General features: G+C 46.8%; 1 protein-coding gene and 1 pseudogene across 1 annotated transcript; one reads left to right on the top strand and one right to left on the bottom strand.

Moving 5' to 3' along the window:
• Positions 1 to 294: 294 nt before the first annotated feature.
• On the top strand, positions 295 to 12426 carry LOC133950282 (semaphorin-4F-like; annotated as a pseudogene).
• Positions 4195 to 7123, bottom strand: LOC133950210 (carbohydrate sulfotransferase 12-like). The gene is made up of 5 exons (XM_062384452.1): positions 6870 to 7123; positions 6536 to 6711; positions 6301 to 6444; positions 5894 to 6168; positions 4195 to 5800 (listed from the first exon to the last, which is right to left on the bottom strand). Exons 1-5 carry the CDS (start codon positions 6967 to 6969, stop codon positions 5560 to 5562), a joined length of 936 nt encoding a protein of 311 aa, XP_062240436.1. The 5' UTR covers positions 6970 to 7123; the 3' UTR covers positions 4195 to 5559.
• Positions 12427 to 16692: the final 4266 nt, after the last annotated feature.

Genomic DNA, 16692 nt, shown 5'->3' with positions numbered 1-16692 from the left:
GCAGGAAATCCCACCTACTGCGCGAGTAGTACTTCTGTGTGTCTGTCTGTCTAGAGCTGCTGCCTTCACTGTTTTGTTCGGAGGCTTAAATTCAACTGAAGGGACACAGAAAAGTCACAGTGAGGGAATAAGTCTAATAATCATGTTTCCATGTATTTCTCTCATTTACCCAGATTTGATTATAATGAACGATGAATCTAGATGTTGTGTAACTGCAGCCTTACATCAGCTAAAGGTGTGAGAGGACAAACCCATGTGATCAGCGCTACAACATATTGACCGTTGTTCTTTACCATGCAGCACACGCCAGGCGACCCCAGCAGCACGCACTTCTATGGACTCTTCACCCCCCCCAGTGGTAAGATGAAGAACAAGCAGAACCGTGCACAGGTTTTTTGACACTCTTGGAAAGAAGAAATCATTTTTCTCCTTTAACTCTCAGTCAGAAATGGAATAGGCTTTTCCCTAAATTTTGATCCTTTTTATATTTGACGACATGAGAAATTAACTCTTATTACTTTTTGTTCACAGGGAACGTGAGGAGCTGCACGCAGTGTGTGTTTTCAGTCTGACATCATCAAAGTGATGGACGGCCCCTTTAAAGAGCTGAAGAAGACCGGTGCGGGCTGGAATCCTGTCCCCACACCCGGGCCTGGCCAGGTACTGGGCTTTACTATCCCATATCTTTCTATCAATCTGTTATACAATGCCTCCTTCAACGTCCTTAATGTATATCTTCTCCCCTCCACACTTTTTTAAGTGTTTAAATAACGCATTAAAGGCCGAAGGATTGGAGTCATCCCTAAAAACCCCCAGACAAGGTGCTGACAATCGTGAGGGACCACCCTCTGATGGAAAACAGTGTCAACGCAGCACCCCTGCTGGTCCGCAAGGGGACAAGATACACCAAGCTGGCTGTAACCAAGATAGGGGCAGAGCCATCAGGAGTGGGGTGCTGCACCTCGGAACAGGTGAGGAGAAATAAGGACCTTAATGTTGCTAACAGCAGCTTTCTAGACATATTTTATACTTTGGGAATTAATCACAGAAGTGTTTGAATAGTTTGTTAAAAGATGAGATGTAAAAGTTCACCATGTGATCGTGTATGTTGCAGACCGTGGGGAGCTCCACCAGGTGGAGGTAGTGGGCCAGAACACCACCCTTCTGCAGGAGATTCCTCTGTTCGCCTCAAATGAACCTGTCAACAATATATTACTACGCAAGGTAAAACTACATGCATCCGTACACACCCTTGACAAACAAAGTAACCTGCAGTGCCAGGACATATCAGCTGTCATCTTTTGTTTCCAGGGCCAGGCTCTGGTGGGCAGACCTCTGTCTCTGGCTCTTGTCCAGGCTGAAGGCTGCGCGCTGTATCCCAACTGTGAGCTGTGTGCCAGAGCCAGAGGACTGGGTTGTGTGTGGAGCGAGAAGGAAGCAGCCTGCAGGAGCACGGCAGCACATAGAGAACCGGAAGGCTTCCAGGAATGAAAATCACAGGCAGGCAGCAACTGTATTGATTTAGAAAAGCTGAGTTAAGTGTAAAAATGTAGATATTTCAGCGTGTTCATTATTTTACATTAGTTTGATAGTGGAAACACTAGTAATTTTTTTGTCAAAAAATAGATGAGCAGAGCTGAAGTAAAACGTCTAATTATGATGTTGAGTAGATACCAGAAAACAAGAGATGCAACCTTCACTAATCATATCACACTTGATACATCATTAATAGATTGTTATTACTATTTGTGGATCTGTTTTTAAATGCAAAGGAAAAGGAAAGACTTCTGTTCCTTCTTAAACCTTTGATGCAAAGGTTTGACTACATTTTGTGTGTGTGTCCAGGCCTGGTCCAGGTGATTCGGTAGAGGAGGCCTTCAGGAAATGTGATTTAAAGGAGGGTACCTGTACTCCACTTTCATGTGGTGATCACACACAATGCAAATTAAGTAAAGCATCAATTGGTAGTATCATATACCCCCATCTCCTGTTATTCACCCCTCTGCTGTCTCGCCGCTGGCTCTCTCTCTTCCAGGGCATTGCTCTCCTTCCACCAGGGAGCTGCAAGTTTCCATCAGCCTGCCTCCTGTTGCCGTGCGTCCAGCTGACTCCCAGGCCCTGCAGCTGGGAACATCCTCTCCACAGACACACCCGGCAACATCACTCTGACCTTGAGGTGACCGTCACAGGGGAGAGCCTGGGGAAATACATCTGCACATGCCAGGTACTACTGCACTGATGTAAACCGCAAGTTCTTTATTTTGTTTTAAGTGTTGCTTCATTATACTTAGATTTTCACACCACATACAGGTCAATTAACACTCTCTCTCTTTTCATCTTGGTTCCAGGAGGTGAGACCAGGAAGCAGAGACCACACTCCCTGTCGTAGAGCAGCCTATCCCCTCACACTAAAAGGCCCTAAAGCTGGAGGAGCAGTAGCCACAGCCGATGGGCGTCACGTCTTGGCTGTCTCCATCCTTTTCTTCTGCGCGGGTGTAGCGTTCGGTATGTGTGTCCTGTACTTTTTGACCAGGCGACGCAACATTGGACGCCAGGGCCACCAGCTGCCAGATAATTCGCTGTCGTCTGGGAAGGGGCAGGACTTACTCGGCTCCTCTGCCACTCCGCAGTCCCCGAGCAGCGCCAGCTTGCTGTCGGAGGGATTCCGGCTAACGGAGAAGCGAAACGGGACCGCGACCACAACCACATCAACCACCCTCCTCAGTGACCAGGGGAATGGTGGCCACCATGGTAACAGCTACAGCGGGACCCTGATCCACAGCAACCCAAGCAATGGCCACAGGAACGCCTTGTACACCAACTGCAACACGAGTAGCAGTGGGCTGAAGCTTGCCTCCGAAATTCTAGCTGCAGACATGTTGGACGCAAGGACAGGGGAGAGAGTGAGGCCTAAGGTGGTAGAGAGGGACTCAGGGGAGGGGGACGAGGTGGATGAAGGGCTGGGGGACGGGTTAGGGGAAGGAATAAAAGGACTAGAGGAGGAGCTTGCCAGCTTTCCCATGTTTAAATCACCAGCACCACTGGCTCAGTGTGAGGAAAGCTCAATATGTGATACAAAAATATTAATAATTGCAGCATTTTTGCTTCCTCCAAATAAACTGAGTACTGCTGGGAGGGATGCAAAATGGCTACTGCCAAATGCCTTTGAAAGGGAGCTGTGGCTCGAAGAGAGACTACTGAGACGTGAGGAAAATATGTGAGTATGAAAGACGTATAGAGAGAGCTGCGAGTGTTGGGATGGACTGTCACAGCTACATAAATGTATCAGATGTAAATAAATAAAACTGTAAATATAAGCTGTGGACAGGACAGTGAGCGTGACGCTGGGCATTTCAGATGTCACAATGAATCAAAGGCCACGTGTGTGACCAAAAGCCATATTGTCTTTGTCCTTAGCGTCTGTTTTCGTTCGCACTCTCGAACTCTTCTCGTAATGGCACCGCAGAAGAGTGCACGTTGCATCCTTGGGCACCTCTCTCTGTCTCTGTATTTCTATTTCTCTCTCTGACATACCACTCAAATCTTTCGAGGGGCCAAAGGCACCAAAGGACTGTTGAGCCACGGACTGCCCACCCCTGGGCTTCAGACAAATAGATGTCAGAGACTAAAGAACCGTGATGGGGCTGTTCCGGCCTAAACTGCCACAGAGGGCAAGTGGATGATAGGTTCAAGTTCACCCATCAGCAATAGAGTCTACAGCTGCCCAGAAATGTCACTGTTCACCTGTAACGTTACTCAGAAGGCAAATGATTTTCAACAAGGATATGGAAGTAATCTGCAGAATGGACACTGAGCCACAATCACCTTGTGTTTGGATTTCAACGTAAAAATGTGTTGTTTTATAATAAAGACACAAAAGTAGCTGTTTACCTGGTATCACTGTTCCCATATGGACCTAATAATCAAATTGAATGTCTTCTTCCTTTGGTCGTGTCCCACTCCGCCACAAAGTTTCATGTAAACCAGTTGCGTAGCTTTTAATGATTGCACATACAGTTCACAAGCACGGCTGCACTCTCTCACTCTAGTCCAGGGGTCTTCAACTAAAATTGCAAGAGGTCCAGACATCAACCCTCCTCCCCTTCTGGGGTCTGGATAATTTGAGACATACAAATATGGGCTCTGACTAAATCATCTTAAATGACATTTTTATTGCAAAATGTTGCTTTTTTAACAATACAAAATCAAACACCAACTGGCAAAAATAGAATGCCTATTCTGGACAAACATGATTTTTCACATAGGCCTTTTAACCATCAAAGATGTGACATCCTAAAAGACAAAGATAAAGTGCTTTAGGTTGCGGAGAGGCGGTGGACTAGTGGCAGAAATTTGGACTATGGGCAGAAAGGGTCTCTGGTTCGTCTCTGGTTCGACTCCAGGAAGAAACAACAAAAAGACGAACCTGGATTGATCTGTCCAAAAATCCAAGAGGATTCTCCGTATCCTGTCTAGTGCCCCTGAGCAAGGCACCTTACTCCCCCAACATCTGCTCCCCGGGCGCCATACATGGTCGCTCACTGCTCTGTGCGTCCTGCACCAGATGGGTCAAAAGCAGAGGTTAAATTTCCCTACCTGCATGAGTGTGCCTGTGCATGTGTTTGGGACTAGTAAATGCATCTTAATCTTAATCTAAACTGAATGACTCAGTGTTGTTCTCAAACAGGAATGTACATGTAAAAGAATGTCATTCTTGAACGGGATTTGGACTTGATAATGTTGAGTATTTTTTCAAGTGAATGCACTACACTTCCTCATTCTTCTGTCGATTTTTTTTATCTTGCCATTGAAATAGGCCATCACTTCTCAGAATAACTTCATTACTTTAATGCTGTGTCTAGTCCCACATTACATACAAATATTTTGTCCTGTATTTAAGAGGAGGCAGAGAGCTGTAACAAAGAGAGAACTGTCTTACATGGAGACATTCGTCAAGTCAAACTAATCTCCTTTCCCAACCACTGCTCATTGACTCCGAAAGGAAACTTCACAAGGTCAAGGAAAGCATTGAGGGAGAAGCCATGAGGAGTAAAGAAAGAAGAACCATGGTTCAGAGAAAAATCTGACTCCACTCACACTCAGTGTTTTCTTTCAACTAACATTATTTATAGTAGAAGATACACAGACTGCACGGTACTCTGTGCGCCTAGTTCAGATTCCTGTCTAAAACAGAATGACACTCTGAGAAAAGAGGTTTTCACTTCAAGCAGAGCGAACATTTCACCATCAGTTACTCACAGGAATATTATACAGATGACTTTATGATTATGATGTATTCTCTTTGTATGTTTGCGGTCAGACCTCCTGATACACTCCAGGTATGAGAGCTCTAATCTTCTCCAGCTAGGACAGATTTTCTCTGCAACTCTTTTTCTTTAATTAAACAGTTTTTTGATTGCTTCTTGTATTAAGTTACTTTTATTGAATTGTTGTCCCTTCATACAGAAAACGATTGTTTGCTCTTGGCTGAGCAGTGACTGCTGTGGCTTTTGTGCTTATTGGTTTCATAGAGAGGAATAAAGTTCTCATGACTTCCTCTCAACCATCAAGCAATTCATCTGGCTTTCTGTAGCCAAACATCTTAAAGTCAGTTTCATAGAGCTTGTACAGCTTCATCCTTTCCACTAGAGGCACATTTCTGAACCAGCCTGACAAAGACTCAGCAGTTGTAAGGTTGACATAGGAAGGAGGGAACTTAATGTCGTTCTGCAGCTTTAAGGTGTTCAGTAGCTGTTCAGCATCCTCCTGTAGAGTCTCCACATGGCCAATGAAATCATACCTGAGAAATAAAACCAACCAGTATCAACCTTTAGGAAAATGTCCATCAACAACGCAGAGGACAGGATCTTTGTAGCATTCAAAATGTCCTTACTGTATGAGGCAGGGGTGGCAAAGACGGTGCATCTGCCTCCAGTGAGCATTAAGGGGCAGATTCTGCTCACTCTGCTCAATAAGATATTGAATAAAGTTGTTAAATGTAATGCGTGGCGGATAAGGCTGGCTGGCGTAGAGACGCTGGATGTGTTGGCTGAGGGGCTTATAGTAGTAGTCGTTCTTCGAATCTTCGAATTTGTCTCGGAAGGCGGAGATGAGACGGACGAACGGGTCCCGTACAAACAGGAATTTGGTGTAGTGCTTCAGCTTTGCCTGTGGTTAACAAATACGATACACATGAACACTCTATCATACTAACTGTGTTGAAACTGAACCAACTCATAGCCAGACAAACTTTTGGTTTGTAAGTTTAAACATACTTCTGAGGTCACCATATGGACTCACCTTCCTCTCTATTCTTGGGTAGCTGCTTAAAAGACGTAAGGTGTCAAGGCCATGAACGTACTGATCATATATGGAACTAGGCTCCTGATATGGCTCCCCGTGTTTCAGTACATACATCACCCTCTTCCAGTTGGTACATGCAACCTGAGAGACAGAGTGTACAGCCAGCAGGGTATTTAGCTATAAAGTATTTTCCTAAACAATCTTGTGTGCTGTGTGTTCATGTCCGTGTCACCTTGGGAATGTAACAGTAGATGATGCCGTGCTTGTCATCCACAATGAGGTTCTCCAGTTCACTGTCACTCAAGTCTTCAAGACTGTGTTCCCCCTTAGAAATGGCCTCTTTGTCATTTTCACAGATTTCTTTTAGCAGCTGTTTTCTCCCTTCCTGTAAGTTATGCATCCTTTCAGCTGTGATAAGGAGAAGCAGAAGATACATTCAATCATCCAAAGTTATTAGTGCTAAAAATAGCTTTAGCATTGAATTCTTACTCAAAAAGAAAATAGGTGTGTAAACCAAGATCAGGATGCAGCAGGAACAGTGAGAAACTAACAAACACACATTTTACCTCTTTTTCGATGGAACCTGTCCCATCCGTAAACGGACATGATGAGAAAAATAAATCCAAGAAATATAAGGGTCCACAGCATTCCTCTGCATAGTGCCATGGCAGCTGGATATATTGTATGTCAGTCTACGCTTTTGAATGTCGTTGCGTGTTTGTTTATCCTAAATATGAGAAGAGTTTTATCAAGTATTTATTTAGAAGCAATGAAAAGGTATGAAAAGTTAGAGCTAAGCAATGGGCACCAATATCACAGCCCTGGCACTCTAGCAGCACTAGAGAGTCACGAGTCGCATCAAAAATACGGCGTCTGTAATATCAACAGTATGTATAATTTGATTGGTCAATAATGAAGGGGAGTCGATACTTGGTGCCAGCCTCTTGGCATTGGAATATGGATATGACAAGCAACCGCTCCCAATCTCACTCCTCCTCCTCTGATAATTGCGTGGCAAAATCTTCAATTCATGACAGTTTTTTTTGTGTTTCAAAAACAAGCCTTGACTCGACTGAGGCCTTGTGAGTCAGTGTTGTTGTTCATTGGAGTAAAGAATATTGTGTTCCTGATCCATCGGCTGTATGTTCTTTTTTTGTAAACATTTGAATCCTCTAAACCAAAGAAATCACAGGTCTGTACCCAGTGTTGTGCATGAACGAGTTCAAAAGAACGCGTTCATTGAACAGGTTAACTTTTATGAGAATGATGAACTGAACGCAATTTAATGACAAATAATTACTTTAAACAGTGGACACTTTCATATTGTAGTGTGCCCAACTGAATGATGGTCAGATTATTTTTCACTGATGGTTCACAATCCTTTATTTCAGATCCCAGGCAGATCCCAAACGTACGTTTCCAGGTGGACTGTGATAGTCCAGGTGAAAGCAAACATTGCATTACAGAGACAGAACTGGGTGCAGAATGAGAGGAGGGAAGGTTTGAGTCCTCCAATGGGAGGAGTGCTGCCATGGAGACTCGAGCCCCAATCTCTTTTGGTCTTTGTTGTATGCCTATTAATGGCCTTGTTATGTTTAGATTAAAATGTGGTGGAACAGGTTAACACTGCCCACATGTGAACCTTCGTACACCGTCTTCCTCTCAGGCCTGCAGAACCTGTTTGCTGAGTAAGTTCATTCCACATCCTGTAAGTGTGTGCGTTAATGCAGCGGAGCATGCAAGCAAATGACAATGGATATAATCACAACAATCCCTCTGTTGATTTATGACTATACGTCACAGAATAATCAGAATAGGAAATTAAAACACAGAATATCAGTAAACAAAAATCACACGACACTGGACACATCGACATAACCCTCAGCCACGTCGTCATATTCTACCTCCTGTGCTATGCTCTGGTCATACTCTGGCAGATTATATTCCTTGTGCATGGCCTGAGGAAACAGTAGCAGGTAATTGCCGGCGTCATGGTCAGAATCCATTTCATCGAGGAGAGGCATCATAGCCGCCTGTTCACCGTCTCGTTTTGCCACAGCTGTTTCAATAACTCAAACACATAGAGCACGGGCATAGGGAATGCACAACATCCACAGATGCCAAAAAGGGCGACGAAGAAGGCTGCAGACATCTGAAAAGCCGTTACCATATTGGACCATTTGCTGAAATATACGTCATGTAATCATCCCATGATGGCACTCCTGAGTATTCTTTTAATTCTACAGATAGGGCTTTTAGACCATCTAGTGCAGGGGTTTTCAACTGGTTTTGTCCCAGGGACCACCATTCTAGAAAGTAATCCGCGCCCACTGATGTGCCTACGCGTGTGCGTGCCTACATGTGTGTGTGCGTACGTGCAAGTGGATAGAAGGAATCTTTAACATTTGGTTTTCCATGTTGGTTTTATTTAAAAACCTCATAAAAATCTACATAAATGTGTAAAAAACTAAAAACGGTTGATTTTCAGTGCTTAAGAATTGAAACCAAAATAAATGAATAGTAATGACAAAGTAATGTAGATTATGTCACAAATGATAATCATACAAAATCACACAAACAATTGAGGCCTACTTAAGTATAACCTCATGATCACCAGCAGGAAATCCCACCTACTGCGCGAGTAGTACTTCTGTGTGTCTGTCTGTCTAGAGCTGCTGCCTTCACTGTTTTGTTCGGAGGCTTAAATTCAACTGAAGGGACACAGAAAAGTCACAGTGAGGGAATAAGTCTAATAATCATGTTTCCATGTATTTCTCTCATTTACCCAGATTTGATTATAATGAACGATGAATCTAGATGTTGTGTAACTGCAGCCTTACATCAGCTAAAGGTGTGAGAGGACAAACCCATGTGATCAGCGCTACAACATATTGACCGTTGTTCTTTACCATGCAGCACACGCCAGGCGACCCCAGCAGCACGCACTTCTATGGACTCTTCACCCCCCCCAGTGGTAAGATGAAGAACAAGCAGAACCATGCACAGGTTTTTTGACACTCTTGGAAAGAAGAAATCATTTTTCTCCTTTAACTCTCAGTCAGAAATGGAATAGGCTTTTCCCTAAATTTTGATCCTTTTTATATTTGACGACATGAGAAATTAACTCTTATTACTTTTTGTTCACAGGGAACGTGAGGAGCTACGCAGTGTGTGTTTTCAGTCTGACATCATCAAAGTGATGGACGGCCCCTTTAAAGAGCTGAAGAAGAGTTTGAATAGTTTGTTAAAAGATGAGATGTAAAAGTTCACCATGTGATCGTGTATGTTGCAGACCGTGGGGAGCTCCACCAGGTGGAGGTAGTGGGCCAGAACACCACCCTTCTGCAGGAGATTCCTCTGTTCGCCTCAAATGAACCTGTCAACAATATATTACTACGCAAGGTAAAACTACATGCATCCGTACACACCCTTGACAAACAAAGTAACCTGCAGTTCCAGGACATATCAGCTGTCATCTTTTGTTTCCAGGGCCAGGCTCTGGTGGGCAGCCCTCTGTCTCTGGCTCTTGTCCAGGCTGAAGGCTGCGCGCTGTATCCCAACTGTGAGCTGTGTGCCAGAGCCAGAGGACTGGGTTGTGTGTGGAGCGAGAAGGAAGCAGCCTGCAGGAGCACGGCAGCACATAGAGAACCGGAAGGCTTCCAGGAATGAAAATCACAGGCAGGCAGCAACTGTATTGATTTAGAAAAGCTGAGTTAAGTGTAAAAATGTAGATATTTCTGATCAGCGTTTTCATTATTTTACATTAGTTTGATAGTGGAAACACTAGTAATTGTTTGTCAAAAAACAGATGAGCAGAGCTGAAGTAAAACGTCTAATTATGATGTTGAGTAGATACCAGAAAACAAGAGATGCAACCTTCACTAATCATATCACACTTGATACATCATTAATAGATTATTATTACTATTTGTGGATCTGTTTTTAAATGCAAAGGAAAAGGAAAGACTTCTGTTGCTTCTTAAACCTTTGATGCAAAGGTTTGACTACATTTTGTGTGTGTGTGTGTCCAGGCCTGGTCCAGGTGATTCGGTAGAGGAGGCCTTGAGGAAATGTGATTTAAAGGAGGGTAATGTACTCCACTTTCATGTGGTGATCACACACAATGCAAATAAAGTTAAGCATCAATTGGTAGTATCATATACCCCCATCTCCTGTTATTCACCTCTCTGCTGTCTCGCCGCTTGCTCTCTCTCTTCCAGGGCATTGCTCTCCTTCCACCAGGGAGCTGCAAGTTTCCATCAGCCTGCCTCCTGTTGCCGTGCGTCCAGCTGACTCCCAGGCCCTGCAGCTGGGAACATCCTCTCCACAGACACACCCGGCAACATCACTCTGACCTGGAGGTGACCGTCACAGAGGAGAGCCTGGGAAAATACGTCTGCACATGCCAGGTACTACTGCACTGATGTCAACCGCAAGTTCTTTATTTTGTTTTAAGTGTTGCTTCATTATACTTAGATTTTCACACCACATACAGGTCAATTAACACTCTCTCTCTTTTCATCTTGGTTCCAGGAGGTGAGACCAGGAAGCAGAGACCACACTCCCTGTCGTAGAGCAGCCTATCACCTCACACTAAAAGGCCCTAAAGCTGGAGGAGCAGTAGCCACAGCCGGTGGGCGTCACGTCCTGGCTGTCTCCATCCTTTTCTTCTGCGCAGGTGTAGCTTTCGGTATGTGTGTCCTGTACTTTTTGACCAGGCGACGCAACATTGGACGCCAGGGCCACCAGCTGCCAGATAATTCGCTGTCGTCTGGGAAGGGGCAGGACTTACTCGGCTCCTCTGCCACTCCGCAGTCCCCGAGCAGCGCCAGCTTGCTGTCGGAGGGATTCCGGCTAACGGAGAAGCGAAACGGGACCGCGACCACAACCACATCAACCACCCTCCTCAGCAACCAGGGGAATGGTGGCCACCATGGTAACAGCTACAGCGGGACCCTGATCCACAGCAACCCAACGGGCCACGGGAACGCCTTGTACACCAACTGCAACACGAGTAGCAGTGGGCTGAAGCTTGCCTCCGAAATTCTAGCTGCAGACATGTTGGACGCAAGGACAGGGGAGAGAGTGAGGCCTAAAGTGGTAGAGAGGGACTCAGGGGAGGGGGACGAGGTGGATGAAGGGCTGGGGGACGGGTTAGGGGAAGGAATAAAAGGACTAGAGGAGGAGCTTGCCAGCTTTCCCATGTTTAAATCACCAGCACCACTGGCTCAGTGTGAGGAAAGCTCAATATGTCAAAGTGATACAAAAATATTAATAATTGCAGCATTTTTGCTTCCTCCAAATAAACTGAGTACTGCTGGGAGGGATGCAAAATGGCTACTGCCAAATGCCTTTGAAAGGGAGCTGTGGCTCGAAGAGAGACTACTGAGACGTGAGGAAAATATGTGAGTATGAAAGACGTATAGAGAGAGCTGCGAGTGTTGGGATGGACTGTCACAGCTACATAAATGTATCAGATGTAAATAAATAAAACTGTAAATATAAGCTGTGGACAGGACAGTGAGCGTGACGCTGGGCATTTCAGATGTCACAATGAATCAAAGGCCACGTGTGTGACCAAAAGCCATATTGTCTTTGTCCTTAGCGTCTGTTTTCGTTCGCACTCTCGAACTCTTCTCGTAATGGCACCGCAGAAGAGTGCACGTTGCATCCTTGGGCACCTCTCTCTGTCTCTGTATTTCTATTTCTCTCTCTGACATACCACTCAAATCTTTCGAGGGGCCAAAGGCACCAAAGGACTGTTGAGCCACGGACTGCCCACCCCTGGGCTTCAGACAAATAGATGTCAGAGACTAAAGAACCGTGATGGGGCTGTTCCGGCCTAAACTGCCACAGAGGGCAAGTGGATGATAGGTTCAAGTTCACCCATCAGCAATAGAGTCTACAGCTGCCCAGAAATGTCACTGTTCACCTGTAACGTTACTCAGAAGGCAAATGATTTTCAACAAGGATATGGAAGTAATCTGCAGAATGGACACTGAGCCACAATCACCTTGTGTTTGGATTTCAACGTAAAAATGTGTTGTTTTATAATAAAGACACAAAAGTAGCTGTTTACCTGGTATCACTGTTCCCATATGGACCTAATAATCAAATTGAATGTCTTCTTCCTTTGGTCGTGTCCCACTCCGCCACAAAGTTTCATGTAAACCAGTTGCGTAGTTTTTAATGATTGCACATACAGTTCACAAGCACGGCTGCACTCTCTCACTCTAGTCCAGGGGTCTTCAACTAAAATTGCAAGAGGTCCAGACATCAACCCTCCTCCCCTTCTGGGGTCTGGATAATTTGAGACATACAAATATGGGCTCTGACTAAATCATCTTAAATGACATTTTTATTGCAAAAGGTTGCTTTTTTAACAATACAAAATCAAACACCAACTGGCAAAAATACAATGCCTGTTCTGGACAAACATGAATTTTCACATAGGCCTTTTAACCATCAAAGATGTGACATCCTAAAAGACAAAGATAAAGTGCTTTAGGTTGCGGAGAGGCGGTGGACTAGTGGCAGAAACTTGGACTATGGGCAGAAAGGGTCTCTGGTTTGTCTCTGGTTCGACTCCAGGGAGAAACAACAAAAAGACAAACCTGGATTGATCTGTCCAAAAATCCAAGAGGATTCTCCCTATCCTGTCTAGTGCCCCTGAGCAAGGCACCTTACGCCCCCAACATCTGCTCCCCGGGCTCCAAACATGGTCGCTCACTGCTCTGTGCGTCCTGCACCAGATGGGTCAAAAGCAGAGGTTAAATTTCCCTACCTGCATGAGTGTGCCTGTGCATGTGTTTGGGACTAGTAAATGCATCTTAATCTTAATCTAAACTGAATGACTCAGTGTCGTTCTCAAACAGGAATGTACATGTGAAAGAATATCATTCTTGAACGGTATTTGGACTTGATAATGTTGAGTGTTTTTTCAAGTGAATGCACTACGCTTCCTCATTCTTCTGTAGATTTTTTTTATCTTGCCATTGAAATAGGCCATCACTTCTCAGAATAACTCTCATCTCATCTCATTTTCATCCGCTTATCCGGGGTCGGGTCGCGGGGGGAGCAGCTCAAGCAGGGGGCCCCAGACTTCCCTTTCCCGGGCCACATCGACCAACTCTGACGGGGGGATCCCGAGGCGTTCCCAGGCCAGTGTTGAGATATAATCTCTCCACCTAGTCCTGGGTCTTCCCCGAGGTCTCCTCCCCACTGGACGTGCCTGAAACACCTCCCAAGGAAGGCGCCCAGTGGGCATCCTCACCAGATGCCCGAACCACCTCAGCTGACTCCTTTCTAAGTAAAGGAGCAGCGGCTCTAATCCGAGTTCCTCACGGATGGCTGAGCTTCTCACCCTATCCCTAAGGGAGACGCCAGCCACCCTTCTGAGAAAACTCATCTCGGCCGCTTGTACCCGTGATCTCGTCCTTTCGGTCATCACCCAGCCCTCATGACCATAGGTGAGGATAGGAACGAAGATCGACCGGTAGATCGAGAGCTTTGCCTTGGGGCTCAGCTCTCTTTTCGTTACAACGGTGCGGTAAAGCGAACGCAATACCGCCCCCGCTGCTCCGATTCTCCGGCCAATCTCACGCTCCATAGTACCCTCACTCGCGAACAAGACCCCAAGGTACTTGAACTCCTTCACTTGGGCTAAGGACTCATTTCCTACCCGGAGTAAGCAATCCATCGGTTTCCTGCTAAGAGTCATGGCCTCAGATTTAGCGGTGCTGATCCTCATCCCAGCCGCTTCACACTCGGCCGCCAGCCGATCCAGTGAGTGCTGAAGGTCACAAGCCGATGATCCAATGAGGACCACGTCATCTGCAAAAAGCAGTGACGAGATCCTCAGACCACCGAACTGCAACCCCTCCCCACCACGACTACGCCTCGATATCCTGTCCATGTATATCACAAACAGGATTGGTGACAAGGCGCAGCCCTGGCGGAGACCAGCATCCACTGAGAACGAAACTGACTGGCTGCCGAGGACGCGAACACAGCTCTCGCTTTGGGAGTACAGGGATTGCATGGCCCTGAGGATAGACCCCCTTACCCCATACTCCCGCAGCACCTCCCACAGTTTCTCCCGGGGGACCCGGTCATACGCCTTCTCCAGATCCACAAAACACATGTAGACCGGATGGGCATACTCCCAGGCCCCCTCCAGGATCCTTGCGAGAGTGAAGAGCTGGTCCGTAGTTCCACGTCCGGGGCGAAAACCGCATTGTTCCTCTTCAATCTGAGGTTCGACGATCGGCCGAACCCTCCTTTCCAGCACCTTGGAGTAGACTTTACCAGGGAGGCTGAGAAGTGTGATGCCCCGGTAATTGGCACACACTCTCTGGTCCCCCTTTTTGAACAGGGGAACCACCACCCCGGTTTGCCACTCCTTTGGCACTGTACCCGACTCCCACGCGATGTTGAATAGGCGTGTCAACCATGACAGCCCCTCAACACCCAGAGCCTTTAGCATTTCTGGCCGGATCTCATCAATCCCTGGGGCCTTGCCACTGCGGAGATGTTTGACCACCTCAGTGACCTCCACCAGGGAAATTGACGATGAAACACCATCAACCTCGAGCTCTGCCTCCAACATAGAGGGCGTGTTATTCGGATTCAGGAGTTCCTCAAAGTGTTCCTTCCAACGTCCGACAACCTCCTCAGTTGAGGTCAACAGAGTCCCATCCTTACTGTACACAGCTTGGATGGTTCCCCGTTTCCCCCTCCTGAGGTGCCGGATAGTCTTCCAGAAACACTTTGGTGCCGACCGAAAGTCCTTCTCCTTGGCCTCTCCGAACTTCTCCCACACCCGCTGCTTAGCCTCCGACACGGCAGCAGCTGCAGCCCTTCGGGCCTGTCGGTACCCTGCAACCGAGTCAGGAGTCCTCCAGGATATCATATCCCGGAAGGCCTCCTTCTTCAATCGGACGGCTTCCCTGACCACCGGTGTCCACCACGTTGTCCGAGGGTTACCGCCCCTTGAGGAGCCTAAGACCCTGAGGCCACAGCTAGCCGCCGCAGCTTCAGCAATGGAGGCTTTGAACACCGCCCACTCCGGCTCAATGCCCCCAACCTCCACAGGAATGCCAGAAAAACTCCGCCGGAGGTGTGAGTTGAAGATACCTAGGACGGGGGCCTCCTCCAGGCGTTCCCAGTTCACCCGCACTACTCGTTTGGGCTTACCAGGTCTATCCGGAAATTTCCCCCACTCCCTGATCCAACTCACAACCAGATGGTGGTCGGTTGACAGTTCCGCCCCTCTCTTTACCCGAGTGTCCAAAACATGCGGCCTCAGATCAGATGACACGATCACAAAATCGATCATTGATCTTCGGCCTAGGGTACTCTGGTACCAGGTACACTTATGAGCACCCTTATGTTCGAACATGGTGTTTGTTATGGATAATCCATGGCTAGCACAGAAGTCCAATAACAAACGACCGCTCGGGTTCAGATCAGGGAGGCCGTTCCTCCCCACCACGCCTCTCCAGGTGTCTCCATCGTTGCCCACGTGGGCGTTGAAGTCACCCAGCAGAAGTACGGAGTCCCCTACTGGAGCCCCATACAGGACTCCATTCAGGGTCTCCAAGAAGGCCGAGTACTCTGAACTGCTGTTTGGTGCATACGCACAAACAACAGTCAGAGTTTTCCCCCCTACAACCCTTAGGCGCATGGAGGCGACCCTCTCGTCTACCGGGGTAAACTCCAACACCGCGGCGCTCAGCCGGGGATTTATGAGTATCCCCACACCCGCCCGGCGCCTCACGCCCTTGGCAACTCCGGAGAAGAATAAAGTCCAACCCTTATCCAGGAGTACGGTACCAGAGCTGAGACTGTGCGTGGAGGTAAGCCCCACCAGATCTAACTGATAGCGCTCCACCTCTCTCACAAGCTCCGGTTCCTTTCCCCACAGCGAGGTGACGTTCCACGTCCCCAGAGCCAGCTTCTGCCGCCCGGGTCTGGTCCGTCGAGACCCCTGACCTTCGCTGCCACCCATGAGTGTTTTTTCAAGTGAATGCACTACGCTTCCTCATTCTTCTGTAGATTTTTTTTATCTTGCCATTGAAATAGGCCATCACTTCTCAGAATAACTTCATTACTTTAATGCTGTGTCTAGTCCCACATTACATACAAATATTTTGTCCTGTATTTAAGAGGAGGCAGAGAGCTGTAACAAAGAGAGAACTGTCTTACATGGAGACATTCGTCAAGTCAAACTAATCTCCTTTCCCAACCACTGCTCATTGACTCCGAAAGGAAACTTCACAAGGTCAAGGAAAGCATTGAGGGAGAAGCCATGAGGAGTAAAGAAAGGAGAACCATGGTTCAGAGAAAAATCTGACTCCACTCACACTCAGTGTTTTCTTTCAACTAACT

The sequence above is a fragment of the Platichthys flesus genome, chromosome 24, assembly GCF_949316205.1.
Source record: "Platichthys flesus chromosome 24, fPlaFle2.1, whole genome shotgun sequence".
NCBI lineage: Eukaryota > Metazoa > Chordata > Actinopteri > Pleuronectiformes > Pleuronectidae > Platichthys > Platichthys flesus.
Note: the sequence above shows the minus strand (reverse complement) of the source record. Positions and strands in the feature narration are given on the sequence as shown.